The sequence below is a fragment of the Protopterus annectens genome, chromosome 9.part0, assembly GCF_019279795.1.
Source record: "Protopterus annectens isolate FY-2018-M chromosome 9.part0, PAN1.0, whole genome shotgun sequence".
NCBI classification, from domain to species: domain Eukaryota; kingdom Metazoa; phylum Chordata; order Ceratodontiformes; family Protopteridae; genus Protopterus; species Protopterus annectens.
In genome coordinates this window covers 252152269-252179497 of record NC_056743.1, presented here as the reverse complement: position 1 = coordinate 252179497, position 27229 = coordinate 252152269, and the positions used below count along the sequence as shown (strand labels likewise).

General features: G+C 42.2%; 1 protein-coding gene across 2 annotated transcripts in view; it reads left to right on the top strand.

The window, feature by feature from the left end:
• The window catches only part of PRR5L (proline rich 5 like), a 959912-nt gene that overhangs the window by 686374 nt on the left and 246309 nt on the right, over positions 1-27229 (top strand). For both annotated transcript variants that reach the window (XM_044082833.1, XM_044082832.1), the window contains exon 9: positions 21911-22002. In XM_044082833.1, the coding sequence (XP_043938768.1) occupies positions 21911-22002 (92 nt within the window). The remainder of the gene's footprint in view (positions 1-21910; positions 22003-27229) is intronic.

Genomic DNA, 27229 nt, shown 5'->3' with positions numbered 1-27229 from the left:
TTGGCTCCCCTGCACAGGAGGTTCTAAAGAAGGTGGAAGAAAAAGCAAAATCTGTCCAAACAGTCAAGGATTTCTTACAGGTCCAACCTCCGAGGTTTAGCAGAAATTGGCCTTCGAAGAATTGGTCCTTTCCAGACAACTCCAGAGCGCAGAGAGGCAGAAATAGACGCCCAAGAGGCAGAGGTCAATCTAGGGTGCCTACAGGGGCGCCAGTAGCAACCTACCAACCAGAGAAGTACTGCCACAGAATCAACTACAACCACTTCCACAGGGCAGACACAATGACTTGGCTCTAGTTCCGCCTACCAGGGAACAACTGGAAGCACCCTTGGGCAGAAAACTAGCCTTATTCTCTGACAACTGGCATTACATTACAGGAGACAAATGGACTTTACAAACAATAGACAAGGGCTACAGGTTTCACTTCCACACTCTACCAAAAAAGAGAGGAATGCCAAACCTACCACCAAGCCAAAAAACAGACGCTCTAAAATAAATCAACAACTTACTAAGGATGAGAGCTATAGAAGAGGTGCCACCTATGGAACAAGGCCAAGGATTTTACTCCAGGCTTTTCCTTGTACCAAGAAAAGAAAATCAATGGAGACCTATTCTAGACTTGTCCGCACTGAACACATACCTCATTGTTCCAAAATTCAAAATGCTGACCCTCCAGCAACTTCTTCCCATGCTGGGCAAGGAGTCTTGGCTGGCGACTCTAGATCTCAAGGAGGCATACCTGCACGTCCCAATACGACCAGATTGCAGAAGACACTTCAGATTTCTTGCAGGATCAGAGCATTATCAATTCTCAGCATTGCCTTTTGGCTTATCTACTGCGCCCAGAGTACTCACGAAATGCCTGGCATCAGTAATTGCTCATTGCAGACTTCAGGGAATTCAAATTTACCCATACCTGGACGACTGCCTATTACAAGCGGACAACAAGGCAAAGTTAACAAAAGATTTGGAAAATGTCATACAACTGTTGCAAGCCTTGGGATACACAGTCAACATGCAAAAGTCAAGACTAGTACCATCCCAAAGGATAACATTCTTGGGTGCAGAACTAGATACATCAACTCAGATGGCTTTTCTCACAGAAGAAAAACAAAAGCAACTACCAGTCTACTTCATGACATTGACAACACAAACTCAGCTTACTGCAAGGAAAGTCCTGCAAGCCCTGGGCTACATGGCATCCTGCATAATATTGGTTCCGCATGCCAGGCTGCATATGAGAAAGCTACAATGGTACCTAAGGAATGTATGGTCTCAACACAAGCACAGTCTAGAAGTCCAGATTCCAATAATTCCATGCCTGAAGCAAGAATTCCTGTGGTGGGCTCAGGCCTGTCAGTTGAACAGAGGCTTGCCTTTCCACAAACCTCATCCAAGCCAGACCATCACCACGGACGCCTCAGACCTAGGATGGGGGCACACATGGTGGACAAGTGTATACAAGGCCTATGGACCCAAGACCAGCTGAATCTACACATAAATCTAAAGGAGATGCTGGCAGTGAAACATGCGATCCAGGCATTCAGACCACTCCTTCAACAGGGTCATCTGCTGATAAGGACGGACAATACCACAGTCATGTGGTACATCAACAAACAGGGAGGTACACATTCATATCCTCTATGCCGGATGGCAATGGACCTGTGGAATGTGGCCCTGAACCTCAACATTCAACTTCAGGCCAGATTTGTACCAGGAAAAGAAAATTCTCTAGCAGACACCTTAAGTAGAACTACCACGGATGCTCACGAATGGATGCTGCATCCAGATATCTTCAAAGCCATAACAAAGAAATGGGGACTACCACAGATAGACCTGTTTGCCTCCCCACACAATCACCAATTGAAGAAATTCTGCACAAGAACATACCACCCACTTGCTTGGAGGGTGGACTCCCTTTCCTTCAGCTGGAAAAACCTGACAGCATATGCATTTCCACCTCTTCCCTTGATGTACAAAGTTCTACTGAAGATCAGAGAGGATCAGCCAAGGATAATCCTGATAGCTCCAGACTGGCTGAGGCAGCATTGGTACCCGCTACTGAGAAGCATGTCTCGGACACAAGCATGGCCTCTACCTCTACGTCCCTTACTACTAACACAGAACAACTACAAGATCCTACATCCAAACTTGAAAACACTGCAGCTAGCTGCTTGGAATATTGCATAAAACAAAATAACCCAGGTTTATCTCAGAGGGTTAAGGACATTATCCTGGAGGCACGCAGACCCTCCACAAGGAAGACTTATTCAGCCAAGTGGAAAAGATACCTCATTTGGAATGCAGCAAAGGGAGAAAATGTCTCATTGGCAAACATAGCACACATCCTGGAATATTTAGCAGAGCTGTTCCACAATGGCCTGTCCTACTCCTCCATTAAGATTCATGCATCAGCAATTTCAGCAGAATACAACATGGACCCTCCTGTCTTCTCTCATCCTCTACTCAGGCAGTTCTTGAGAGGAATCTAAAATGTAAAACCTCCAAGGAAACCACCTTTACCTACATGGGATCTCAACTTTGTGCTGGAAAAGTTAACACTTCCCCCTTTTGAACCAGCAGCAAGAGCAGAATTACAATTCTTGTCTTGGAAAACTGCTTTCCTGCTAGCAATTACTTCAGCAAGAAGGGTATCTGAGTTACAGGCATTAATGGCAGTACAGCCCTTTCTTATCTTCCATCAGGACAGAGTCTCTCTGAGAACTAACCCTACCTTTATGCCAAAAGTGGTCTCCAGAGTATCATTGAACCAAGCGATTAATTTACCTGCATTCTTCCCCAACCCACAGAATAGGAGGGAAAGACTGCTACATACCTTGGATGTGCACAGACAATTACGCTACTATCTGGACAGAACTAAGACCAGCAGAAAAATTGACCAGCTTCTGGTAGCATATGCAACAGGAATGCAAGGAAAAGCAATTTCAAAACAGACAATCTCAAAATGGATAGGAAATTGCATTCGATTTTGCTACTCTTTTCATGGAAAGACAACTCCTGATAATATCAGACCTCATTCCACAAGAGCTACAGCCACCACTACAGCTTTCCTACGAGGAGTGGCTACCAAAGACATTTTAGAAGCTGCTACTTGGAGCTCCGTGCATACATTTGCCAAGCATTATAATCTTCCTTATACTCTAGATCCCGAGCAGGTTTTGCAACTGCTGTTTTGCAAGGGATCTTGACTACACCGCCTTTATCTTAGTGCCTCCTCCCCAGTTTGGCTATGGTATTCTACGCATATGTTAGGACTGCAGATGCATCCTTGAAGGACATAGTACAGTTTTGTACCTACCATAAATGTAGATGTCCGATAGGTATGCATCTGCAGTCAGGATTACCCACCCTCCTTCCCTCTGTGGTATTCCTAGGTATTTACCCTCTTTTAGCTAGCTGGGGAATCTATTATGGTGTATTTGTTTGTATATATATATATATGTATATATATATATATATATATATATATATATATATATATATATATATATATATATATATATTTTTTTTTTTATATTGTTTGCTCTCTACTGTTTGGAATTATTTGCATTTATCCAAATTTAGCCTTCCTAGACGGCACCTGGCATCTGGGGCAAGAAACACTGAGGAAAATGGCGTCGGCTGATGCCTTTATACCCAATAAACAGCAGCTATGACGTCGGGTGAAGTGCGACATCAGCCGAGGCCAGACCCAGACTTTGAAATCCGCCGATCAAGGGCTGCCTGAGGCAGGACAACCCATATGTTAGGACTGCAGATGCATACCTATCGGACATCTACATTTATGGTAGGTACAAAACTGTACTTTTCTTTTATTAGTAGAGAATGCGGCTTTGTATTACTGTAGTACCTCGCAGGCCATTCTGCGCAGATGTGGGCATGGTCTTAGCATGTTGTCGTATGGGAAACATGCATGATTGTCAGCCATGCAGATGCGACATGAATATTTATTGTCTACTCATAGTTTACCTTTTCGTTAATGTAGTGTGATCTCAGAGTTGGTATATTTAATTAGCAGGGGGGTGGGAGGTGCAGACCCCCACATGGAGTGTGCAGGGGGGTTTGCCCCCCTGCAAAAACGAAGGAAAATATATTTGTAGTTACAGTGCTATTAATTTTTTCCTTCATTTTTGCAGGAGGGCAATCCCCCCTGCATCCCCCTCTAATTAAATATACAAACTCCGAGATCACACTACATTGCTGAAAAGGTTAAATTATGAATAGACAATGAATATTCATGGAAGACTTCACCAATTGTTGGACAGTGGGTGGGTTTAGGCAGGACTTGCTACTGTGCATCCTGCGAGGTACTGCACTAATACAAAGCTGAGAATGCTCTTGTTATATCATTAAATTAGCAGAAGTTATTTTGAGAGTTCTGTTTTGCTCTTGGTGGTGTGCTCTTGCTGTAATAATTCTGCTGCACAAACTCTGATACAGGGGAATGGTGTAGCTGGATCAGTACTGCTTCATTTGGCTCTGCTTAATACATATCCATAATAGAAAAAAACAGCTTCAGAAAGCAACCAGTAGTTTTAAAGTGCATAAAATTAAACTTCTTCAGATGCAAACATTCAAGGTACAAGTTTCAGTTAAATAAAATACCAGGAAGTGCTTGAGCCTGTCAGCTCACAAGCTGTGATGACATCAGCAACAATAGTTAACCCTTCCTGTTCTATACACTATGAAAAAATACTGTTTAAAACTAAAACAACGCTGACATCCATAAACAAGAATGATTGAAACTATGGTTTAAAACAATTATTAACAAAGTATGCTGATGGGTATACTTTAAACAACATAAACAAATAAATATATGAAATATTAAGGTTACCTATAGGGAATTACTAAAGAAGAAGAATATTATATATATATATATATATATATATATATATATATATATATATATATGGGTCTACTTAATGCCAAACGCGATTCACCGACAGGAAATAACGACGCCAGAAACCCGACAACGCAGTTGACCGACACGAATCCCGACAGACGGAAGACCGACAAGGGGAATGTGTAAGCCACCTGGTAAGTATGCGATAGTGAGGGATTTAGGAGTAGGGAGCGGACAGGTAAGTGTGCAATACTCAGGGATGTAGGGTTAGGGTGTGTGATAGGTGAGTGTGCGGTAGTGTCGGAGCTTGGGGTTTGGGGTGTGTAAGTGAGTTAGGGTTAGGGTGCAGGTAGGGAGTGTGCGGTAGTGTCGAGCTTGGGGTTTGGGGTGTGTAAGTGAGTTAGGGTTAGGGTGCAGGTAGGGAGTGTGCTAGTGTCGGAGCTTGGGGTTTGGGGTGTGTAAGTGAGTTAGGGTTAGGGTGCAGGTAGGAGTGTGTGCGGTAGTGTCGGACCTTAGGGTTAGGGTTTGGGTTAGGCTAGTGGATATGTGTTGTAGTGTACTGTGGTGTTGACGTGTAGTGTGTCGGTGTTATGGTGTTCGTGTTTCGTTGTCGGGTTTGTGTGTTGTCGGGTTTCTGGCGTCGGTTATTTCCCTGTCGGTGAATCGGCGTTTCGGGCATTAGAAGTAGACCCATATATATATATATATATATATATATATATATATATATATATATATATATATATATACATTATAGGTTCATAGGTAGATACTAGGCTTTCGGCCTGAGGGCCTACGTAAGCCTAGCCAACAAGGTTCCCTGGCTTACGCCACCCAAGAAAGTTATTTTCCTGTGCCACTGTTGAGCAGAGACACAGAAGTGATCCCCGGGGTGTATTACCTATTTCCCATCCACTCATCAAAATTTTTCTTGAAGAGTGCTAATGAAGAACTTTGCTTGACATAGATGGGTAGCTGTTCCAGAGTATGGGAAGTCTCTGGGACAGGAATCTATGCCTCCAGCATGTCCTGTTTATTGTGGTGGCAAGGTTTAGGTCCCTAGACCATGTAGCTCGGAGGGATTGGGATTTCTTTAGGTGTAGCATGTCCAACAGATCTGGGTTTGACATAGCTTTATATGTTAGACAAAGATCATCCCAGAGTAGGCGATATGCTACGGAGTAAAGCTGGAGTTTTTTGAGACGGTCAGTGTAGGGCATCTGTTTGAGGCCAGTAATCCTCTTTGTGAGGTACTTCTGTGGCCTTTCCAGCTGCTGCAGATGTCTTGTGAGGTACATTCCAAAAGGGGTGTTGTACTCTATAATGGGTCTAATGAGTGTAAAGTAGAGGGGAACAATGACCTCTTTTTTTCCTGGATGAGAACCCTTTTATGATGAGGTGTGCCACGTAGAAGGACTTCCTGACTACTGTGGCGATGTGACTATCAAAGGACAGACTACTGTCCACCTGGGTCCCAAGGTCTCTTATAACACATTCGGTGTTAAGTAGACTGCTGTCTATGTAGTAGTTCATGGGTACAGAGTTTTTACCAAAGGGGATGACAATGCACTTTTTGGCATTGAGCTTGGGGCCATGGCTCTGACACCAGGCATCTGTCTCAGTAAGGCCCTTCTGTAGGATTTCCACATCATTTGGGGACTCGACTATGGTTCCTAGTTTGCAGTCATCTGCAAACTTCATTAGCCAGAGGCCTTCTGTGTTAGCCTGTACTTCAGAGAACTAGATACCAAACAGGATAGGTCCCAGGACTGAACCCTGTGGTACTCCACTTGTCACTGGTTTGAGGTCAGATTTGGAGTGTGCTACATTTACAGTGTGGGTTCTGTCAGTGAGCCAGTTGGCTACCCATCTTGGGACATAGGAATTTATACCTAGTTTAGTGAGTTTAGCTATAATTCCAGAATGGGGGATGGTGTTAAAAGACTTGGTGAGGTCAAGATAGGCTGTGTGAACCACCTTACCCTCATCTACGGCTTTGGTGACTGCCTCAAAGAAGTCGTTCAGGTGCCGGAGGCATGATCTGCCTTTCACAAACCCGAACTGGGTGGGATCCAGAGTTTGGAGGTTACCAGTGTCTTTGTTTATGAGATCCATGATGATACGTTCCATGGCCTTGCAGACCAGGCTCGTCAGGCTAATAGGGCGATAGTTCCCAGGATCGGTGGTGGCTCCCCCTTTGTGGAGTGGGATAACTGTTGCTGTATGCCATTCAGTGGGCACAAAGCCTGATGTGAGGCTATGACTGAACATGGTGCTTAGGTTGGGAGCCAGTTCGTTCTGAAGTTCATGTAAAATGCAGCCTGGGATGTTGTCCAGTCCCATGGATGCTGTGTTTTTGGCTTTAGAGAGTGCAGCTTTTTCCTGTGTAGTTGTGATTACAGGGACTATGCATTCTTCCTGTATAGATATGGGCCCTTTAGGGAGTGGGGGGTAAAGTTATCACTGAACCTATCTGCCAGGATGTTGGCAATATCAGCTGGTTCTGTAATTTTCATGCTGTTGTGCTGTAACTCAGAGCAGATCTGGGTGTTGCCATTGAGATTCTTGACATAGCTATAGAATGCTTTGTGGTTGTCCTTAGAATCAGTGGCAGTTTTGTTTTCATAGCTAGCTTTGGAGGATTATGTAAGGGTTCTCGGCTTCTTACTGAGGCTGACCAGGGAGCTCCTCCACTCATGTGATTTTACTCTCTTTTGCAACAATTTCTTCCTTCTGTTGTACAGTTTGTTTATGGCAGGGGATCACCAGATTGGTTTCCTTTTTTTTGGAGGATAGCGTCTTGGTTCTGTTTGGGATAGCACGATCCATGCACTCGTGTAAGTGCTTATACAGTGCATTTGTGTAGGATACAGCAGTCGTAACTGTATTGTCAATCTGCATGGGTGTCATAAAATTTACCACTTCTGTCTTAAGAATGAAGTTGACTTTGGAGAAAATCTTTACCATGGTTTCCTTAGTGGGGGGTGGGGGCAGGATGTGGATTTCAAGGGTGATTAGCTTATGGTCGGATCAGACCAACGAGGAGTTGACTTCAGGTGTGGAACACTGGTCACTCATGTTGGTAATGACTAGGTCTAGGATATTGTTGCCCCTGGTGGGGGTGTGGATAAGTTGATCCAGAGCATTGGAGTTTATGAATTCCAGAAAGCGTTGTGTGAAGGACGTGGTACATGAGTAGTTTTCCCAGTTAATGGTGGGGTAGTTGAAATCACCCATTATTTGGGTGTTTGGTTGAACCCTAATATTTTCCAGTACATCAAGAAAAGAGGAGTGGGAATCTTGGGGTATGGTGGGGGATCTGTAGCAAGCTACAATTTGGATTGCAGTTTTGCCCAGAGTTAGTTGCACTTGGATAACCTCGGATGCATTATGCTGAGCAACTAGCCTGGAGGTGTGGATATCTTTAATGAATATGGACACACCTCTGCCTTTGGTGTTCCAGTCCAGGTTACATGGCCGAAAAGTGTGGTATGAGTTATAGCCTGGTAGTGCAGGGGTGCTCTCTGGAGCCTTGAACCAGGTCTCAGTCACTGCACAGACATCTATGTCTCCATTTTAGGGAGTGCCTCGAGTGAGTGCATTTTGAGATTTAGACTTCTAGCATTGAGTAGCATTACCCTCAGTTTTTGCTTGCCTATTCCTGTTACGGTGGTGAATTTGTCATTTGAACCTTGCCTAAAAAGGCACTATAGGGGCGGCAAGAGCCTTAGCCAGTATCCGGAATCCTAGTGGCGACAGGTGCAGGCCATCTCTATCAAAGCATTGTGGCCTGTCGACCATGTCATCTCAAGCAGACAGATACTGAATCACCCTAGAATGACACCAGAAGCTCAGCCAATTGTTGAAGACAATCATTTTGTCCTTGTACTGCGGTATCATTCTGGGCGATGGCAGAATGCTGCTCAGGGCTAGGGTCATACCTGCCTGGGCTACAAGAACGGAGAGCTCTTCCATGTCTCTTTTCATGTAGTCCAGGGAAGTATGTCTCAGGTCATTCAGACCAACATGGACAATGACAGAGTCATATTTGTACTTGTTGTGGAGTGACCTGAGTGCGTGGGTTACGTGGCGGATCCTGGCACCCGACAGGCAACTGACAGTAATCTTCTCCTTGTTTAGCCTGGTGAGTGGGACATCAGTGTGCCTGACTATAGAGTCACCTATGACTAGTGTGTTGGATAAGTTGTTTTGCCTTAATGGCTGTGGTTGAGTGGCACACTGAGTCTGTGGGCTATGTGTCATCTGGGGTGTGTTGGGGGATGAAAGTTGCTTGCATTTCTGCTTTGGAAGTCTCTGTTGCTTGGGCAGATTATTATTGAGAGCCTCTGTCAATGTTTTTGTATTTCTTTGTATGGATTTTGATGGTGTCGATTTAGTGAGACTATGTGATAAGTGTGGTGTGGTGCAAGTGTTTACCTTCTCCTCTTGAATGTCAAGTTCGGTCTTGGTTGGAGAGAGCTTTACCTCCAGTTTGGCTAGATAAGTGCATCTCTCACAGGTTGTAGTGTTGGGTGGTAGGAGGAGAGGGTTGTCTGTGTACATGAGGCAATTTCTACATTGCCCCAAGATGCCCAGATTCATCAGATAGACAGGAGAGAACACTGGGAGCTGACCCTTGGACATGCCTGAATAAAAAAATATTTTCCTCTAGATAAGTGAGAAAAGTGAGTACTAGCATTGTTTTTCTCTAAGCAAGTTAGAAAAGTAGGTGCAAAAACTGTTTTCCTCTAGATAATGAGGAAGGTTTAGTGCTATGGTAATTAGTAGCTTATTTAGTGCTTACAACAAGTTCCGAACAAGTGCTGAGCACGAATAAACAAATTCAAGTGCTAAAACTAAGAATCTGTATCTGCACTAAACTAGTTACAGGAAAGAAAGAAGTGCAAATGCAGGCTTTCAAATCAGAAAGTTGAGAGAGATGGAAAAGATTGCCCAGATGGCCAATAACTACAATTTCTGGGCCAGAACCACTCCTTATGTGGTAGACAGGTTACCTAGTGCTTACCACTCCTACTGACAAGCTAGAAGGCTTCCCTCCAACACAGAAAGGCTGGGGGGGGGGGGGGCTCAGAAGCTTACATACAGTCCTGGATACAGCAAATCTGTAACTGGTCTACACTAGTTACAGCAAAGGTAGGAAACAGGCTTACAGTTTTTTTTTAACAGAAAAGTAGCTAAAACAGCAGTAAAAACAATTCAAATGCAGTGCAAGCTAGCACACTCGAGTATGTAGCAATATTAGACCAAACACAGTTTAAAAAATGCAATTAAATTAAAAATGACTAAAAACAAATGTAGAAGGAGTGCATTAGGTAGAATGTGGTAAAGAGATGGGACTGGGCGTAGTGTGCCAGATCAAATCTACAGTGGGGCGGGCAACTGCAAAAGCCACCAAATTTAAACAACAAACCAGAGATAGCGAGGGTGGGACAAAACACTTTCAGCAGAGATCTGAAAAACTATACAGTGAATCAAAAATAGTGCACAACTCTGAATAAAATTAGTCCAGCAACAATTTACAGTACACAATTCTGAAGAACCAAAAATATACTTAGCGCTGTATATTTCCAGATAGTTTGAAAAGAGTTCTGTTAGTGACAGGTTCCAGCAATGATATGCAGGCTGTTAACGAACAGGGTCTATTATTAATCAAGTAATCCTTCAGATAGTCAGATGACACAAGCTGTAAAAACCAGTTATACCAACTTAAGACACAGCAGAAAATAGGGAGAGGTTGTACAAAACATTTTCAGCAGAGATCTGAAAAACTATACAGTGAATCAAAAATACTTCATCTCTACAAAACTGAATCACATCATATCACTAATGAATACTTATAATAATATAAGCAATACGCTGCTGAAATTCTACATTACAAACTTTTTTTTACTACATTTCATACTGCTTCATAGCTAATCGCCTAGCCCAGAAAAATAGCTACGCTGGCGGTTAAAGAAATACATTTAGGCACTATTAACAGTGACTAAAATTACCCTGCAAGAAATTGATGTTGGTGCATAATTTTAACTATGATGACCATATTCCTAAATCTACAGCATTCATATTATGCTATGCCATTCACTTAATTCCACAGTATGACATTCATTACATAAAAAATACACACAAACTAACTATGACCTTAAGGAAAATTAAGGCTGAATATCCTGGTATCACGTTTACTAATGTAAGTTACTATTAGAGATGAATACTATTCATAACAGTAATAAAAAAATTGTTTTTTTGTGTTACATAGCTAGAAGGGAGATTCTTTCATCTAGTTAAACTTTTCAATTTAAGCAGACATATAATCTAGCACATGTCATTAACAGCTGGGTAATAGTATGCATTGAGGTGAATTTGCCAGTAATGTTCAAGTACTTCAAGTCTTAGGGAGATGGGGCCACCCCTAATGTCGTATTTGACATGGTCAATAATCTTGAACTTAAATTTATGGTTTGGAAATATTCCAATATGTTTACCCAATGCATTCTCTGTTTTTTTTTTATGGATAGCACACTGGTGTTCGTACACTCACTCCTGGAGCTTACGCTCAGTCTTGCCTATATAAAATACTGGGCAACACTTGCACTTCGCTAAATATACTACTAATTCAGCTTAATACATATCCATGTTGCTGTGTGACCTCTCAGGCTCATAGGTTCATAGGCTGTTAATAGGCTAACTGCCACTAGGCCCTTGCAAGCTAGATGTACACCCCAAACCATTTGGATGTTCTTCGTGTTTCACTGTTGCAGTCATTACATTTGGGTAATCCTGCTGGCAGGTTGCCCTCAGTTGGCCTGAATTCCAAAGTCCTGGGTCCTGCATCGGCAGCTGTCACCCCTTCCCTGACGTCAGCTCATCAGGGGTATAAAAGATGCGGCCGATGCCATTTTCTTTAGTCTTTCTTGCCGCACGGTGCCCGAAGCAGAAGCAGTTCGCAAGTGCCGGTCGGCCAACTCCTGAGATTTTTGTGTTCGAATTTCAGATCCGAAGTCTTCAATAAAGCTAAGTACCCTGTCTTGCTCCAGTCCGATGTCAGAAAAAGTTAATAATTGTATTTCTTGTGGAAAGCAAATACCTCATAAGGACTTTCATTCTTACTATATTCCTTGACTAGGCCCTTTTTGTGTTAGATTTAACCAACGCACTATTAAGCGTCGGTATGATTTTGCTTTAAACTATTCTGGACGCCGGTTAATTTTTTATTTATTTTATTTTACATTTTTTAACCGGGCTAGTCCAACTGGATACATGTCCATTTTCAGTGGAGGCCCGAGGAGAAAAGCTCCGCTATCTACTACATGGTAAGAAAGAGTATCCAGAAATGTCGTCGGATAGCCATCCGACTACTGGAGTTCACAAAAAATGCAAAGAAAAGGAGAGAGATAGACAACCAAGGCCCAAAACCGATGACAAAGCTTCTCCTAAGCCAGTCACCGGTTCACCGATCGTCAGTGAGGCGCTTTCACAGCCCCTGACGCCCGCTAGTTTAGTGTCGCAGGCCACTACCAACTCTCACGTGGAGTTGGCCATGCCGCTGGAAACTCAAGGTATTGGAGCCTCGGACACTATTCCTTCAGAAGGGTCCAGAGCTGATGAGCAGGCACTGGCTTCTGAGGGTGTATTCAGATCTAAACATCTTTACATTAAACCAACCTCAGCTTCAAAGGCAAAAACTAAAGCACCTTCTAAAGCAAAGAAACAAACTCAAGAGCCACGTGGACAGGCCTCTATGCCCAAAAAACAGATGCTCAAAATAGCCGAAAACTTAATTACCTTGATCAGGGGTTACCATCCCCCTCCTGATAAGAGGCCTAGGCAAGAGACTGACTATGAATCTTCAGATCAGGTTTCTATTTCTTCTGATTCTTCTTCTGATCAGGAATATTCTCTTCCCCCCTATGAGGATTCTGATGCTGAAGAATTCTTTCCTTCAGCTTCTCCTCCAGAGGACTATTTTTTTGGGGAAACCTTGCATACCATGTGGGAGCATTTCCACTGGGAGAGCCAAGATTTTTCAGAATCTAAAAAGAGGCTCAGGGATTTCCTTTTACTTTCTCAACACAGGCCACTAGCCATTCCACCTGTGTTAGATATTGTGGACGATATGTTTTCGGAGTCTAGTCTCACGCCTGTTAAGCCTGACAAATATTACAGGGCTCCTGACTTTCATAAATTCCTTTTCAGAAACCCTGTTGCAGACCCAGAAACTGTTTCACAGGGTCCCAAAGGAGTTAAGGCTTCCACTGCAAAAACCCTACCCCCTCTGACAGATATTCTAGGGCATTGGATAGATGGGGAAAAAAGGTTTACACATCTGCTACCTTGGCTATAAGGGCCTTAAACTGTCAGTTTCATATGCTTAAATATTAGCAACATGTCATGGCATTGCTTAAACAGAAAATGTTATTAAACTCTGAATGTGCAGAAAACAAGGAAATGCAAGATTTACTGCATGCAGCTGAACAAGTTGGAAAGCATACTTTGCAATGTGGTTTTGATTCTTTGGAGGCCTCCTGCAGGGCCGCAGTTACGGGTTCTGTAATTAGGAGGCATGCTTGGTTAAAGGAACAAAATCTGCCTGATCATGTTTAAGTTAAATTATTAGATGCACCTTTACAGCATGATACTTTGTTTGGAGTTAAGGCAGAGGATGTGTTAAAGAAAATGGAGGACAAAGCTAAATCTGTGCAAACAGTCAAAGATTTTTTTACAAGTACAGCCACCTAGGTTTAGTAGACACTGGCCTACAAAGAATCGGTCCTTTCCTGTGTCAGACAGACCTCAAAGGGGCATATCCCGACACCCTAGAGGCAGATCCCAGGTGCTTCTACCTCCAAAGTTGGAGAAGACAAATCACAACCATACAGGAAACAGTCCCAATGACTTCCCCCTGCCTGCACCAAGCACCTATCTCCTGGCAGCACCCTTAGGGGGGAAAATAAGCTCTTTTTTCTCAAAATTGGCACATTATAACCCAGGACAAGTGGGTTCTAAATATCGTGTCACAAGGGTACAAGTTCCATTTCCATACTCTGCCAAAGGCAAACGGTTGGCCAGATCTGCCAAAAAATCAATGGGCAGAGGCACAAAAACAAGTCTCATCCCTCATGGACATGGGGGCCATTCAACAAGTACCAGAGCAAGAGCAGGGACAAGGATTTTACTCAAGACTGTTCTTGGTACCCAGAAAAGACAAGACCTGGAGACCAATACTGGACCTATCTATTCTGAACACATTCCTGGATATACCAAAATTCAAGATAATGACTTTGCAGCAGCTTCTGCCCATGCTGGGCAAGAACGTTTGGTTGGTAACTCTAGACCTAAAAGAGGCATACCTGCATGTCCCAATCAGACAGTTATGCAGACGATACCTCAGATTCAAGGCTGGCTCAATGCATTACCAATTCTCTGCACTGCCCTTTGGCTTATCTACTGCACCCAGGGTCTTTACAAAGTGCCTGGCACCAGTAATTGCATTCTGCAGACAAAGAGGAATACAAATATATCCTTACTTGGACGACTGCTTAATTCAAGCAGAGAACAAGGACATTCTTCTACAACATTTGGCGTTTGTGAAAAGACTTCTAACATGCCTAGGGTACACAGTCAATGAAAAGAAATCAAAACTAGTACCCTCTCAAGAGATAATATTCCTGGGTGCAAGCTTAAATACAACTGCCCAGATGGCTTATCTCACACGAGACAAACAAAGGCAACTGACTACCTATTTCAAAATTTTGGCAACAAAGGCCCAGTTATCTGCAAGAAAAATTCTGCAGGCTTTGGGCTTCATGGCATCCTGCATCCTACTAATTCCATGTGCAACACTGCATATGAGGAAACTTCAGTGGTACCTAAAAAGTATTGGGACTCAACATTGCCACAGCCTGGAAACAATGATTACTCTCATTCCCTGCCTACAACAGGAGTTTCAGTGGTGAGCAAAGGCCATTCACATTACCCCCAGCCAGGCAGACACTAACAACGGATGCATCAGATTATGCCTGGCGGGCCCACATGGCAGGAAGATGTATTCAGGGCACATGGTCCTCAACCCAAATGCATCTACATATCAATCAAAAAGAGATGCTAGCTGTTCCGAATGCCCTGACAGCCTTCAAGGACCTACTTCATCCGGGACAACTACTGATAAAGACAGACAACACCACGGTCATGTGGTATATAAACAAGCAGGGGGGCACACATTCTTACCCCCTTTGCAGACTAGCCATGACTTTGTGGGACACAGCATTAACTTACCAAGTACATCCAGGCACAATTCCTGCCAGGAAGGAAAAATACTCTGGCAGACGAACTAAGCAAAAACCTCATGGATCCCCATGAGTGGCAGCTGGATCCACAAGTCTTCAGCATGATAACAAATAAATGGGGATGCCTGGACATAGATCTATTTGCTTCCCCTCACAACTACCAACTAAAAAGATTCTGCACAAGGACTTATCACAGACAAGCATGGAAAGTGGACGCCCTATCTTTCGGCTGGATAGACCTATCAGTATATGCCTTTCCCCCACTGCCTCTCCTCCCCAAGGTACTCCTAAAGGTTAGACAGGAGAAGCCAAAAATGATACTGATTGTCCCAGACTGGCCCCGCCAGTACTGGTTTCCAATCCTAAAAAAGTTGTCTCAATGCCCAGCTTGGACCTTACCTCAAATACCTCGTCTACTGTCCCAGCAAAACAATCAGATCCTGCACAGCCAACTCAGGACTTTAAACCTGGCAGCATGGCGGATAATGTAGCCATGCAACACACACCTCTCAATAAAGCTGTGATGAATGTCATTTTGGAGGCAAGAAGGCCTAGTACTAGAAAATCTTATACTGGAAAATGGAAGAGATTCTGTGCTTGGAACCAGGCACAAGGAACTGATACAGCTGTGCCAAATATTCCTCAGATTTTGCAATACTTAACTGAGATGCTGGACAAAGGTCTGTCTTTTTCATCTATTAAAATTCATGCCTCTGCCATTTCGGTTCATTAACATACAGAGCCACTGATTTTTTCTCATCCCTTATTAAAACAGGACCTCAGAGAAGCCAAAAATGTAAGGCCTCCAAGGAGATCACCAATGCCTGCATGGGACCTCAACTATGTCTTGGAAAAACTCACCCTGCTTCGTTTTGAGCCAGCTGCTACTGCTGATATAAAGTTTTTATCTTGCAAAACAGCTCTGCTCCTAGCAATAACTTCTGCAAGATGAGTTTCAGAGCTTCAGGCACTCATGGCTGTGGAACCTTTCATCATTTTTTATTCAGACAGGGTCTCTCGGAGGACAAACCCAACATTTATGCCTAAGGTGGTGTCCAGTGTGGCTCTTAACCAAACTATTAATCTGCCAACTTTTTATCCAAATCCACAGAACAAGGGGGAGAGAATTCTGCATTCTTTGGATGTACACAGACAGCTTAGATTCTACTTCGACAGAACCAAAGGTTTCAGAAAGACAGAACAATTACTAGTGGCATATGCTGCAGGATCACAAGGAAAGGCTATCTCAAATCAGACTATTTCAAAGTGGATAGGCCACTGCATTCGTTTCTGCTACCTACACCATGGCAAGCCAGTGCCTAAGGGCATTAGGCTACATTCAAACAGAGCTGCAGCCACTTCAGCAGCCTTTCTTAGGGGAGTACCAACCAAGGACATTTTAGAGGCTGCTACTTGGGAGTTCAGTGCACACCTTTTACAAAGCACTATCATCTGCCACTCTACTCTAAATTCAGGGCAGGCTTTGCCACTGCAGTTCTGCAGGGGCTCATAGCCGCTCCTAATGCTGTTTAGCTCCAGCCTCCCATCCATAGCTTTTGGACTCTACCCAAATGTAATGACTGCAACAGTGAAACACGAAGAACATAGCACAGTTGTGTACACTTACCATAAATGTAGATGTTCGAGTGTATTCACTGTTGCAGTCCAGGTTACCCACCCACCATCCCCCTTTCTTCTGATGGAACCTATCTGTCCTTCTCTGATTTATACAATCTATGTGGTGTATTTGCTTGTAGATGAAGGTAAAGTTTATACTGGTGCATGTATTTATATGTGTATAAATTTTGGCTACCTTTTTGGGAGCACCTGACATCTGGGGCAAGTAAAACTAAAGAAAATGGCGTCGGCCGCATCTTTTATACCCCTGACAACCTGACGTCAGGGAAGGGGTGACAGCAGCCAATGCAGGACCCGGGACTTTGGAATTCAGGCCGACTGAGGGCAACCTGCCAGCAGGATTACCCAAATGTAATGACTGCAACAGTGAATACACTCGAACATCTACATTTATGGTAAGTGTACACAACTGTACTTTCCTGAGTATCATGGGCATCTATATGGGATGGGGGGTGACTTGTTGGTAGAGAGGTAACTAAGGATTTGTGTGTGGGGGGTATAAGTTAGGATAATACTTTTCTTATTGATTGTCTCTTTCTCTCTCGCCATAAGGGATACGGGGGCCAGACCAGGAGTACATTTACAATTTCCCATCCAGCTGTCAAGGTTTCATTTGAATAGGGTCAGGAATGATTTCTGTTTTTACATAGATGTGGGGCCTATTCAGTAGTGTGGAGATCCTGTGGGAGACATATCTGTCTCTCTAGCGCATTCTGTTTATGTCATATTGAAGTTCTAATCCCTGGATCTAGTGTTTCTGGTGGTGTTTGTTTTGCACATGTGCATCGCATCCATCTAGGTTGGGTCTGAGGAAGCCCTATAAGCCAGGCAAAGATCCCCTCTCACCAGCCTGTAGAAGACTAAATACAAACACAGAGACATTAGACAGTCAGTGTAAGACAGGGTATTCATGCCTTGAATTCTGCTAGTAAGAAACCTTTGTGGCACACCAACTGTTACAAGTGTCTGGTTAGATACATGCCAAGGGGGGCTCTGTATTCAATGACAGGTCTAGTAAGGGCTGAGTAGAGTGGTACTATAATTTCCTTGGATAAGGATGCCATACCCTTAACTATAAGTTAGGTGACATAGAATGATTTTCTTACTTCCTTAGCTACATGTTGGTGAAAGGCTAGATTGCTGTCTACGAATGTTCCCAGGTCCCTTACTGTGGGTCAACCTTAGGGGTGTTTTATCGATGGAGTAATTAACTTGGGTTGATAGTTTTGTACAGGTCATTATAATGCATTTTTTGGCATTGTTTTAGGCCATGGCTTTGACACCAGTCATGCGTCTGTGTGAAACCCTCTTGCAAGATGCTGACTTCTTGAGGGAAAGCTATGATAGCTCCCAGTCTACATCCATCTGTGAACTTGGTGAACCATTGGTCTTTTGCATTAGCCTTAGCTTCCAAAAAGTAGATGCCATATAGGAGCTGGCCCAGCATGGATCCCTGGGGTACTCAGCTGGTAACCCTTGTTGGAGGTGGTCTCACAGACGTCTTGAGTCCTGTCTGTGAGCTAGCCAGCAATCCAGTGAGTTATGCAGAGATTTAAGTCTAGCTCAGACAGCTTGTCAACAATGCTTGAGTGGGGTATTGTATCAGATACCTTATCTAAGTCAAGATAAGCAGTATAGCCTATTTTATCCTTGTCCATTGCCTTGGTGACCCTCTCAAAGAAGTCTACCAGGTTACGCAGACATGACCTTCCCTTAACAAAGCCCAATCAGGATGTGTCCAGTGATGTAGGCTGCCAGTGTCCTTGTTTATCATTTCTATGATAATTCATTCCATGACTTTGCATATTAGGCTTCTTAGCATGATGGGTCTGTAGTTTTAATAAGCCTGGATTGGTTGATGTTCCACCCTTATGGAGGAGAATGACTGGTGTAGTCCTCCATTCACTTGGAATATAGTTTATTTGAAGGTTGTAGTTGAAGAGTGCCTTAAGTGGTCCTGATAGGTCATGTCATGGCTTAGACTGTTCAGGAGGCAACCAGGGATGTTATTGGGACCCATGGAGGGAGTGTGCTTGGCTTTAACAAGTGCTGCTAGCACTTGGTCCCTGCTAATAGTTGGGGTAGAATGTTGGAGGGGATTTCATCTGGTGGAGCTGGGGGGTGATGTTTGAGCTGAATTTATCATCCATTAGATTTGTTTTGTCACCCTGATCAGGGAAGGTGGTATCATTCACCACTAGTTCAGCACACTGCTGTGTGTTACCTTTAAGGTCTCAGACATAGCTGAAGAAGGCCTTGTGATTGTCCTCATTCGGCAAGGCCATTCTGACCTAATACCTGGCCTTGGTGAACTTAATTAGACCTCTTAGTTTCTTAATTAGTTGTATAAGAAAGCACTTATCTTTAAGGGAGTTGCCCTTCCTGATTTTAGCCATGAGTGTTCTTCTTTTATCGTGTACCCTGTTTTAGTGAGGATACCACTAGTGGGGTTTGTTTTTATTGTTTGTTTTGGGTTTTATTCTGATAGGTAAAGCAGGCTCTATGCTGCTATTCATGTGTTTTTTATAGTGACTGAATAATTCTGCATAGGTAGTTGTAGTCTCAGAGTTAGGGAAAGCCTTGAATTTTGCCAAACTGTCACTTAATAAGGTGTATCATGCCTTAGACTAGTTCCTAACTGTTACTGGTTAAGGTGGGTTGATTTTTAGTTCATAAAAGATTGCTTGTGATCTGAGCTCACAAGTGAGGACATGACGTGGAGGGGGGGTGCAATGCTGTCCCGTGTTGGTGAAAACCAGATCCAGTACATTTGATCCTCTGGTTGTTGTGTGCACTAACTGTTTCAGGGTTTTTGAGTTAATAAAGTCCAGGAAGCATCGTGCCTGTGAGTTTGAGGCAGTGTAAGTTTCCTAGTCTATAGAGGGGCATTTAAAGTCAACCAAGAATATGGTGTTTGGTTGGATAATGAGCATCTCTAGTAGATTTAGCTTAGAGTTGTGAGACTCTAGGGACATAGATTGTGACCTTTAGCTAGCTATGATATGGTGAGGGACCTTAGCTATGATAACTTGCATATGGATAAACTTCATGGTATCATCCTGTTTAATCATCCTGGAGATATGATCAAAATACCTCCAGCTTTGGTCCCAGTCTGTGAGGTTGTTAGTCTAAATGTGTGGAAGGCTATATAGCCTTGTACTGCTGAAGTATGTTCTATGGCTTTAAACCAAGTCTTGGTCATGGCACAGATGGTTACTTTCTCCAGAGTGTGGAGGAATTGAAGGGTGTGGAGTTTATTTTTTGTTTAGGCACCTAGCATTGAGCAGAAACACCTTAAGGTTGCTGCTTGGAGACTTTTTCACTATGTTGGTAGTTTTGTCTTTTTGACATTGCCTAAAAATGTTCTAAGAGAATGAACAAGGTTTTAGCCAATATCTAAAAGACTAGGGTGGAGAGGTTCAGCTCATCCTTGGCAAAGCAATGTGGTCTGTTGACCATATCCTCCCATGCTGACAGACACTGGATCCCCCCAGAGTGACACAAGAAACTAAGCCATTTGTTAAGATCAGTCATTTTATGGTCATACTGTGACATCATCCTTGGTATAGGTAGAATGCTGTTCATTGCAAGGCCTGTACCTATCTATGACACATATTCCAAGAGATCCATTATGTCTCTTTGCATATAGTCCAATGAGTTACATCTCAGGTCATTTACACCCGCATGGACTATGATAGAATCATATTGGTACCTGGGGTGCAGTAACTTGGGGCATCTTTCACACAACGGAGTCTCCAATGACAAGAATATTAGAAGTATATATTTTCTTTATGGGCTTTGATGCAAGCTAGCTACTCTAAGCTAAACTCTGCACAGTGCCCCACCATTTAACAGGTTTCAGACCTAATCCTAAATGTATAGGGAAATGTTACTGTGTAGGCATTTGCTGCTCTACAGGAAGTTACTTACTGCTGCTGCTTGGTGGGTAGCTTCATGCAAACTTGCCTGATTTATAGCAGAAAGTAAAATCTTGAAACTGACTCCAGTGCCATCTAGCCAATAGACAACTGCACTTTGAGCTTCCTGGCATGCTTCCCACCTCAGAGAGACCAGATAAACACCTTCTGCCACAAGATGGATGATCCTGGAAATTCTTAATGTAGAAGCACAGAAAAAGCAGCTCTCAAGTGCAGATTAAAGAACAGCTATCAAGCAATGAAGTTATTGGATAATTTAAACTTCTGCAAGGTGATTTGCAGGCAAACATAAACAGAAAAGCTAACAAACAGAGAAATTACTATTTTTGCTAAAAAATTAAATAAATGCTTTAAAAACAATGGTGCTGGAACAACTGCATTAGTGTCCCCTGTCAAGTCCATAGGTCATTGTTGTGTAGGCACCTAAAGACTGATAGTCAGATGGACACCCACATACATACATACACACACACACACACACACACACACACACACACACACACACACACACACACACACACACACGCACAGCCTTGCAATACTTACCTGCTGTGGTGTTATCTATCTTGCTGCGATCAGACAGCAGTGAATATATGCTGTAAAATAGTGCATTCAGTCTCTTTTATTCTGCTTCAAACCAGAGTGGTAGAGTTTGTTTTTGAATCACTGTTCCACGATACTCACAAACAATAGTGCTCAAGCAATATGACAGGAGCAACTTAGTACAGAGCAATGGTAAGACATGTGAGCTGATCGCAGTCTGCATATGCACTCTGAGCAGTCCACAGACTTACAGCACTAGTTAAAACATTCTTCACTAAGAGCCCATTTGTGCTGCCTTAATCCTACCATAATTACCCAGAACAACTTTTCTTTAATTCTGTTTTTTCACACACACTTTTATACTATTACTGTATCACATTTTATATGTATATATCCCCTCTGTGTCTCCTCTGTTGTGTTGTTATGATAGGAGAGTACTGCATAACTGCTCATTTATGAATAAAGTTAAAATGATAAAATAATTTGAGCCTTTGCCAAGTTAGTTTTTTTTATGTTGCAGGTAATAGTAATAAAATAGTAAATTATAAAATGGTAATTTTATAACCTCAAGACAAACTTTTTTGGATATGAGTTCTGATCATATTGTTTGCATATACCTTCTACAGGTGACAGTCGCATTGGGATTCTGTCTGAAATCTGGGATAATTTTTTCACAGAGATTCTTCCTACTCTTCAGGCTATTTTTTACCCTGTTCAGGTAACTCTTATATTTAAGAAATGCATTTATTGCTAAACTCGTTTGCGGCAGTAATTTCTCTTGTTTGGTTGACTTGTATGTTCCATGCGAGCTGTCTAAATCATAAACAGAGTAATAACATTGCATATTTTGATAACATAGCATTTAAAGTGATTAGTAAATTGCCAGCATCTGTTATACCCCATATAGTTATTTTAACATGTTATAAGAAGTCAGCAAGCTGCTGTCAGACTTTTGACAAATGACGTCCCAAGTCAATAAAGGAACAAAATCAGTAAAACATACACTGAAACCTGTCCTGACCTGTTTTGCAGAGATATTTATTTTATGGACTTGTTTCTTTGATGATTTTCCTACCTCGTTAGTTCTAATGGTGTCTGTTAAAGGAAAATTAAATAAAATGCATCTGTAATTAAGAACTTTATCTATTTGTGAAGGAAAGCATCATACTTTCTTGCTGTTTAGTTCTATAGTTCCAAATATGAATGCCAACTGCATGGTAGGACTCCTGTAAACTCTACATTCTGTCAAGTGCTGTAATGTTCACTGTTCAGTTTTATGACAAAATGAGACTGTGATACTATTGTAACACAGGTATTGTCCCTGAAATGAATGTCTCAGACTGCCTATTAATGTGTATGTTTTTCTTAAGTTATATTCTGATATTTCTTAAATAAAACATTGATTCCAAGTTATTTCTGAATAAATAGCAATATTTGAAATAATCATGGAGGTCAAAGTGCACATTTTATAATATGACTTGAATGTTTATTTGGCCTTTGTGTATTGTTACCATTTTAACGTACTGTCCACAGCCCAAATGAGGTACTTATATTTTAAGAACACAGTTCTTCTTCTCTGGTCATAATAGGCTCCACAGATAGTACTTAAAGGACACTATAATTACTTATGCATTTCTAGATGCCCACTTTCATCCTGTCCTTATGTTGCATGTTAAGTGTCTTATGACCATTACAGTTTCCTAGCACAAGGAAAATATTGTACTATGTTGAAAAAGAAGAGCAATTATATACAGACTAGTAATATTTTGTAGCTGCTTGATGTAATAGTATTGGGGATTGAGTACAAAACTGACACTGTTTTTATGAAAGACACTGAATATTAAAATGTAAAAAAATGTGGTGGCACTGAAAACAGTTATAAAGATATAAACTGTTGAGTTTTACACAAAAGAGAATATTGACCCGACTGCATACTTAAACATGTCACTGGTATCCTGTAGTGGCAGGCATGGTGAACATTCTTCCTTGTATATTCCACAGGGCATTACACATTTAGTGTATTTTTTTTGTGTGTGCTTTGCAGCTATTTTCATTTGGAATTGTGTCTGTACAAGTGCCACTTTGCTTACACTGTGTGTGTTTTCTGTGTGGTTGATGAATGAACCCTTAATGGATATGTGCTTTTTAACTAGGTGGATGCCTGATTGCACTGTATGTGATCTGAGTGAATTTTTCTGAAAAAAAAAATGTATTTTATTGGGATTCCAAGATGGTGGTAAAATAATCAGCAATTTTCATGCATTCTTTCTGAAAATCTGTACCAGAAAAGAAATAAGGACCCAATGATTTCCAAGAAATAATATTAAAATCAAGCATGCAGTAATAAAGGGGAATCTTTGACATTACCACTGCATACATATATACTACCCAGTCACAAGGAGATCTCAAAACAAATTAGGTCAAATTGATACCTCTCAACCTCTTAAAATAAGAATTCTCAACAAAGCCAAAAATAATGGAGGGACAAGCACCTACAAGCAGGGCCAGGTTTTAAATATTGTTCTTATGAATGTAGAAAGTGGTTAGAATAACAGGTTTGGCTGCAGCATGCATTTTCTGAATGATAAGTAGTCTGAAACTCAAAGCTGTGTCCTTATACAGTGAGTGCAATCCTCAATGATTTCTCAGAAAATCTAAACTGTCTGAGAAACAGACCAAAAATGAAGGCAAAAATCTGGGCATTGTGAACAATTCTGGTCAGCTGAGAGGTATGGTGGCCAAGGAACACAACTTCCCAAGATCTCTATTCTTGTCATCAGAGAATCAGAACAGAAGCAACTAAAAAATACTGGGGGAAGAAAAACTATGGGGTCTCGGAAGTGTCTGTGGCTCAAACAAAAGTTTGCAATTACTCATAGTGCACACACGTGTTTCATCGTCCTCTAATTGAGCGTCCCTTTTTCAATGCAAGAGAATGCCCATTTACACTCATGCATTTGCAGACCACCTGAATAAGCAGCTGTCTCCCATCAGAGAAAGTGCTCAGTACTGCAATCAATGCAAACGATGACAGTATTGCCAAGATCAATGTCAGGCTAGAAGTGCTGAAAAGAAAACTGGCATGGAGGATGAGAAGCCTCCAGTGTAGCAAATACTAAATCCATATGGGATCACTGGATGCAGATAAAAAACTGTAACTGACCTTCCAGCAAGGTCACGATGTAACAACATCCTGATCCTTGGTCTTCCAAAGGGCAACCAGCCAGAAAATTTCTGAAAGCTATTGCAGACCATGGCCATTTTAGTGTTAAGTACATCAGTGAATCACTGAGTACTGAGGAATCAACCAGTGAAACTGTAGCTCCCAAGGCCATTTTGTGCTCTTTTCTCAGATTAGACTTAGACCTTCCACATACTATAACAATTTAGGCTGAAAAAAAGTTATCATTTAAACTTAGCAGTCATGACTGATCTTCCCTAGACATCTGTATAGAAAGGCAAAGAATGTTGCTCCTGGTACAGAAAGTGATAAGCAGAATTGTATACTTGAAGATGTGCTTTTAGCACATGCAAATGTTTCAGGGCATATGAACATGTACAGACCTTTAAGGTGGAGAACAGCCAACATGCAACCTGACTAGATGTCAGAGGTGGTGGTGTATGCCACACAAAGATTTCCAAAACAACACAAAAGTGTTGAATAAGCCCCTAAAGCAGGGTCGGCCCATGCTATTGGACTGCCAGACTGCAGCCCCCTCAACTTCAAACTAAAAAAAGAAAAATAAATAAATATTTTAAAATTTCGCAGACTTCGCGCATGCGCAGTAGTCCAGACTGCTGCTGAGACAGTATGGAGCATGCGCAGATTGTCTCAGCAGCAGTCCTGATTGAGAAACATGGACAGGAGCGCTCCCACAAGTCTATGCAGTTTTAAACTGCATAGACTGCCTGGGAACTCGCGTCGGGGTCGGACTGCGACATCAGCAGTCAGAAGGATCTCAGGTCTGGATTGGAGTTTGCTGCAGGGGAAGATCTTGCGACGGGCAGGGTCGGATTTGCATGGGTTTTCAGCTGCAGTCTTGTCAGGGGAAGATGCATTTCATAGGATTTATGGTGGTTTTGCAGACAGGGATTTATGGTGGCTTTACTACAGGACCAGGTAAGTGGACAGGGATTTGGATGTACAAGGGGTGTGTGTGTGTGTGTGTGTGTGTGTGTGTGTGTGTGTGTGTGTGTGTGTGTGTGTGTGTGTGTGTAAATGCCCCAGGTGCAATATACTGGTGGTTAGACTCATGGTGGTGTGGTAGGGAATACCTCAGGCTTGAACCCTGTACCTTGTGTTAAAGACCTGAATTCCCTACCCACCACCATTTGTAAAAAAAAATTGCAGATTTTTGCCTCATATTTGATCTGATCTATTCCTCATAATATCTGTGGTTTGTAAATATTGCAAAGCTTGATATTTGATGGTGCAGTGGTAGCATTGTTGCCTCACAACTGCAGGTTTTTGGGTTTGATTCTTGGCCAGTGTGCCTTCTTTGTGGGGGGGGGGTCTGTATCTTCTCCCTGTGTTTGTCTGGGTTTGCTTTTGGGTCCTCCCATGTTATAAAGACATGTCTGCATTATTTCTTCCTGGGTCTTTGCTGAGAATTGTTTTTTTTGTTAAAAGTCAGACTGTCCTGATTAACAAATGTTAAATAAAATTGACAGGCATTTGAATTTCAGACTTCAGGTTTCTGAATGTTTACTTCCTTACATATTTGATGGTGCAGTGGCAGTATTGTTGCCTCACAGCTATAGGTTTTCTGGTTTGATTCTTGGCTGGGGTGCCTTCTGTGTGGAGTCTGCATCTTATCCCTGTGTTTGTGTGGATTTGCTCTGGTGTCCTGCCATTTTACAAAGACATGTGTCTACAGTATTTCTCCCTGGGCCTCTGCTGAAAATTGTTTTTGTTCCGTCAGAAGTAAAATTGACAGGCATTTGAATTTCAGACTTCATATTCTTCAGAAAATACATAGTAAAACCACTTTTTATTCTAGCAATAAATATATAGTAACACAACCTTTTATTATAGTAATTTTTTAAGTTTATAAGATGGCTATTTGAAATTTGTCCTAATTTTTGGGACTGTAATACCCTGTTAGTGGCTTTGTCCAGGTTTTTGTGCTAAGGTTGACAGCTATGGCAAGAACTGAATTCACTGAATATGTTTGAGGGCTGTATTCCCTCATTACTGGGTTTGTCCAGGTGTTTTGTGCTAAGAGGTTGACAGCTATGGTGAGAACTGAATTCATTAAATGATAGCCATTTAAGTTTCAGTCTTCCTCTCTTTCACAAAGCAGCTGATTTGGTGTAGTGGTATGTTGCTCTTGACTGTTTTGCACAGGGACCTTGGCAGTAAAATGTACGGTGGTAACACAGCATTTTTCTTTCACAAAGCAGGTGATTTGGCATAGTGGTATGTTGTTCTGACTCTTTTGCACAGGGACCTTGGCAGTAAAATGTATGGTGGTAACACAGCATTTTATTCTAGCAGCTTTCCAAGATTATACAAGCAATGTTTAATGTGTCCCTGGTTTTTGCCCTTTTGACCCACCCCAATAAATTTGGCTTTTTCCAGACTTCTTGTGCTGCAAAGCTGAGATGCAGTTGAGTATTGAGTAGATTTTACAAGGAGCTGAGAGCTGCAGGGGAAGAGAAGTTTAGTGCTGATTATGCTAAGTTAGCTCACATTGCTAATAGCACAACAGGTTGTGTACTTGCTTTTGATGCAGAAGGTTGTTGGTTCTACTCCCATAAGGGGTGAATGCTGCCGTACTGAAAGTTAAGATACTAACTATGAGCCTTTTATCAGTTTGCCATCCATTTCCTATTGCAATATTGCTAGCTTATTTTTAATGTAACTTAGGCAATTTATTCCTCGGGCATCAGACACTTTATTTTTCGATGAAACCATAAAATATGAAGGTGATTGCTAGCAGCAA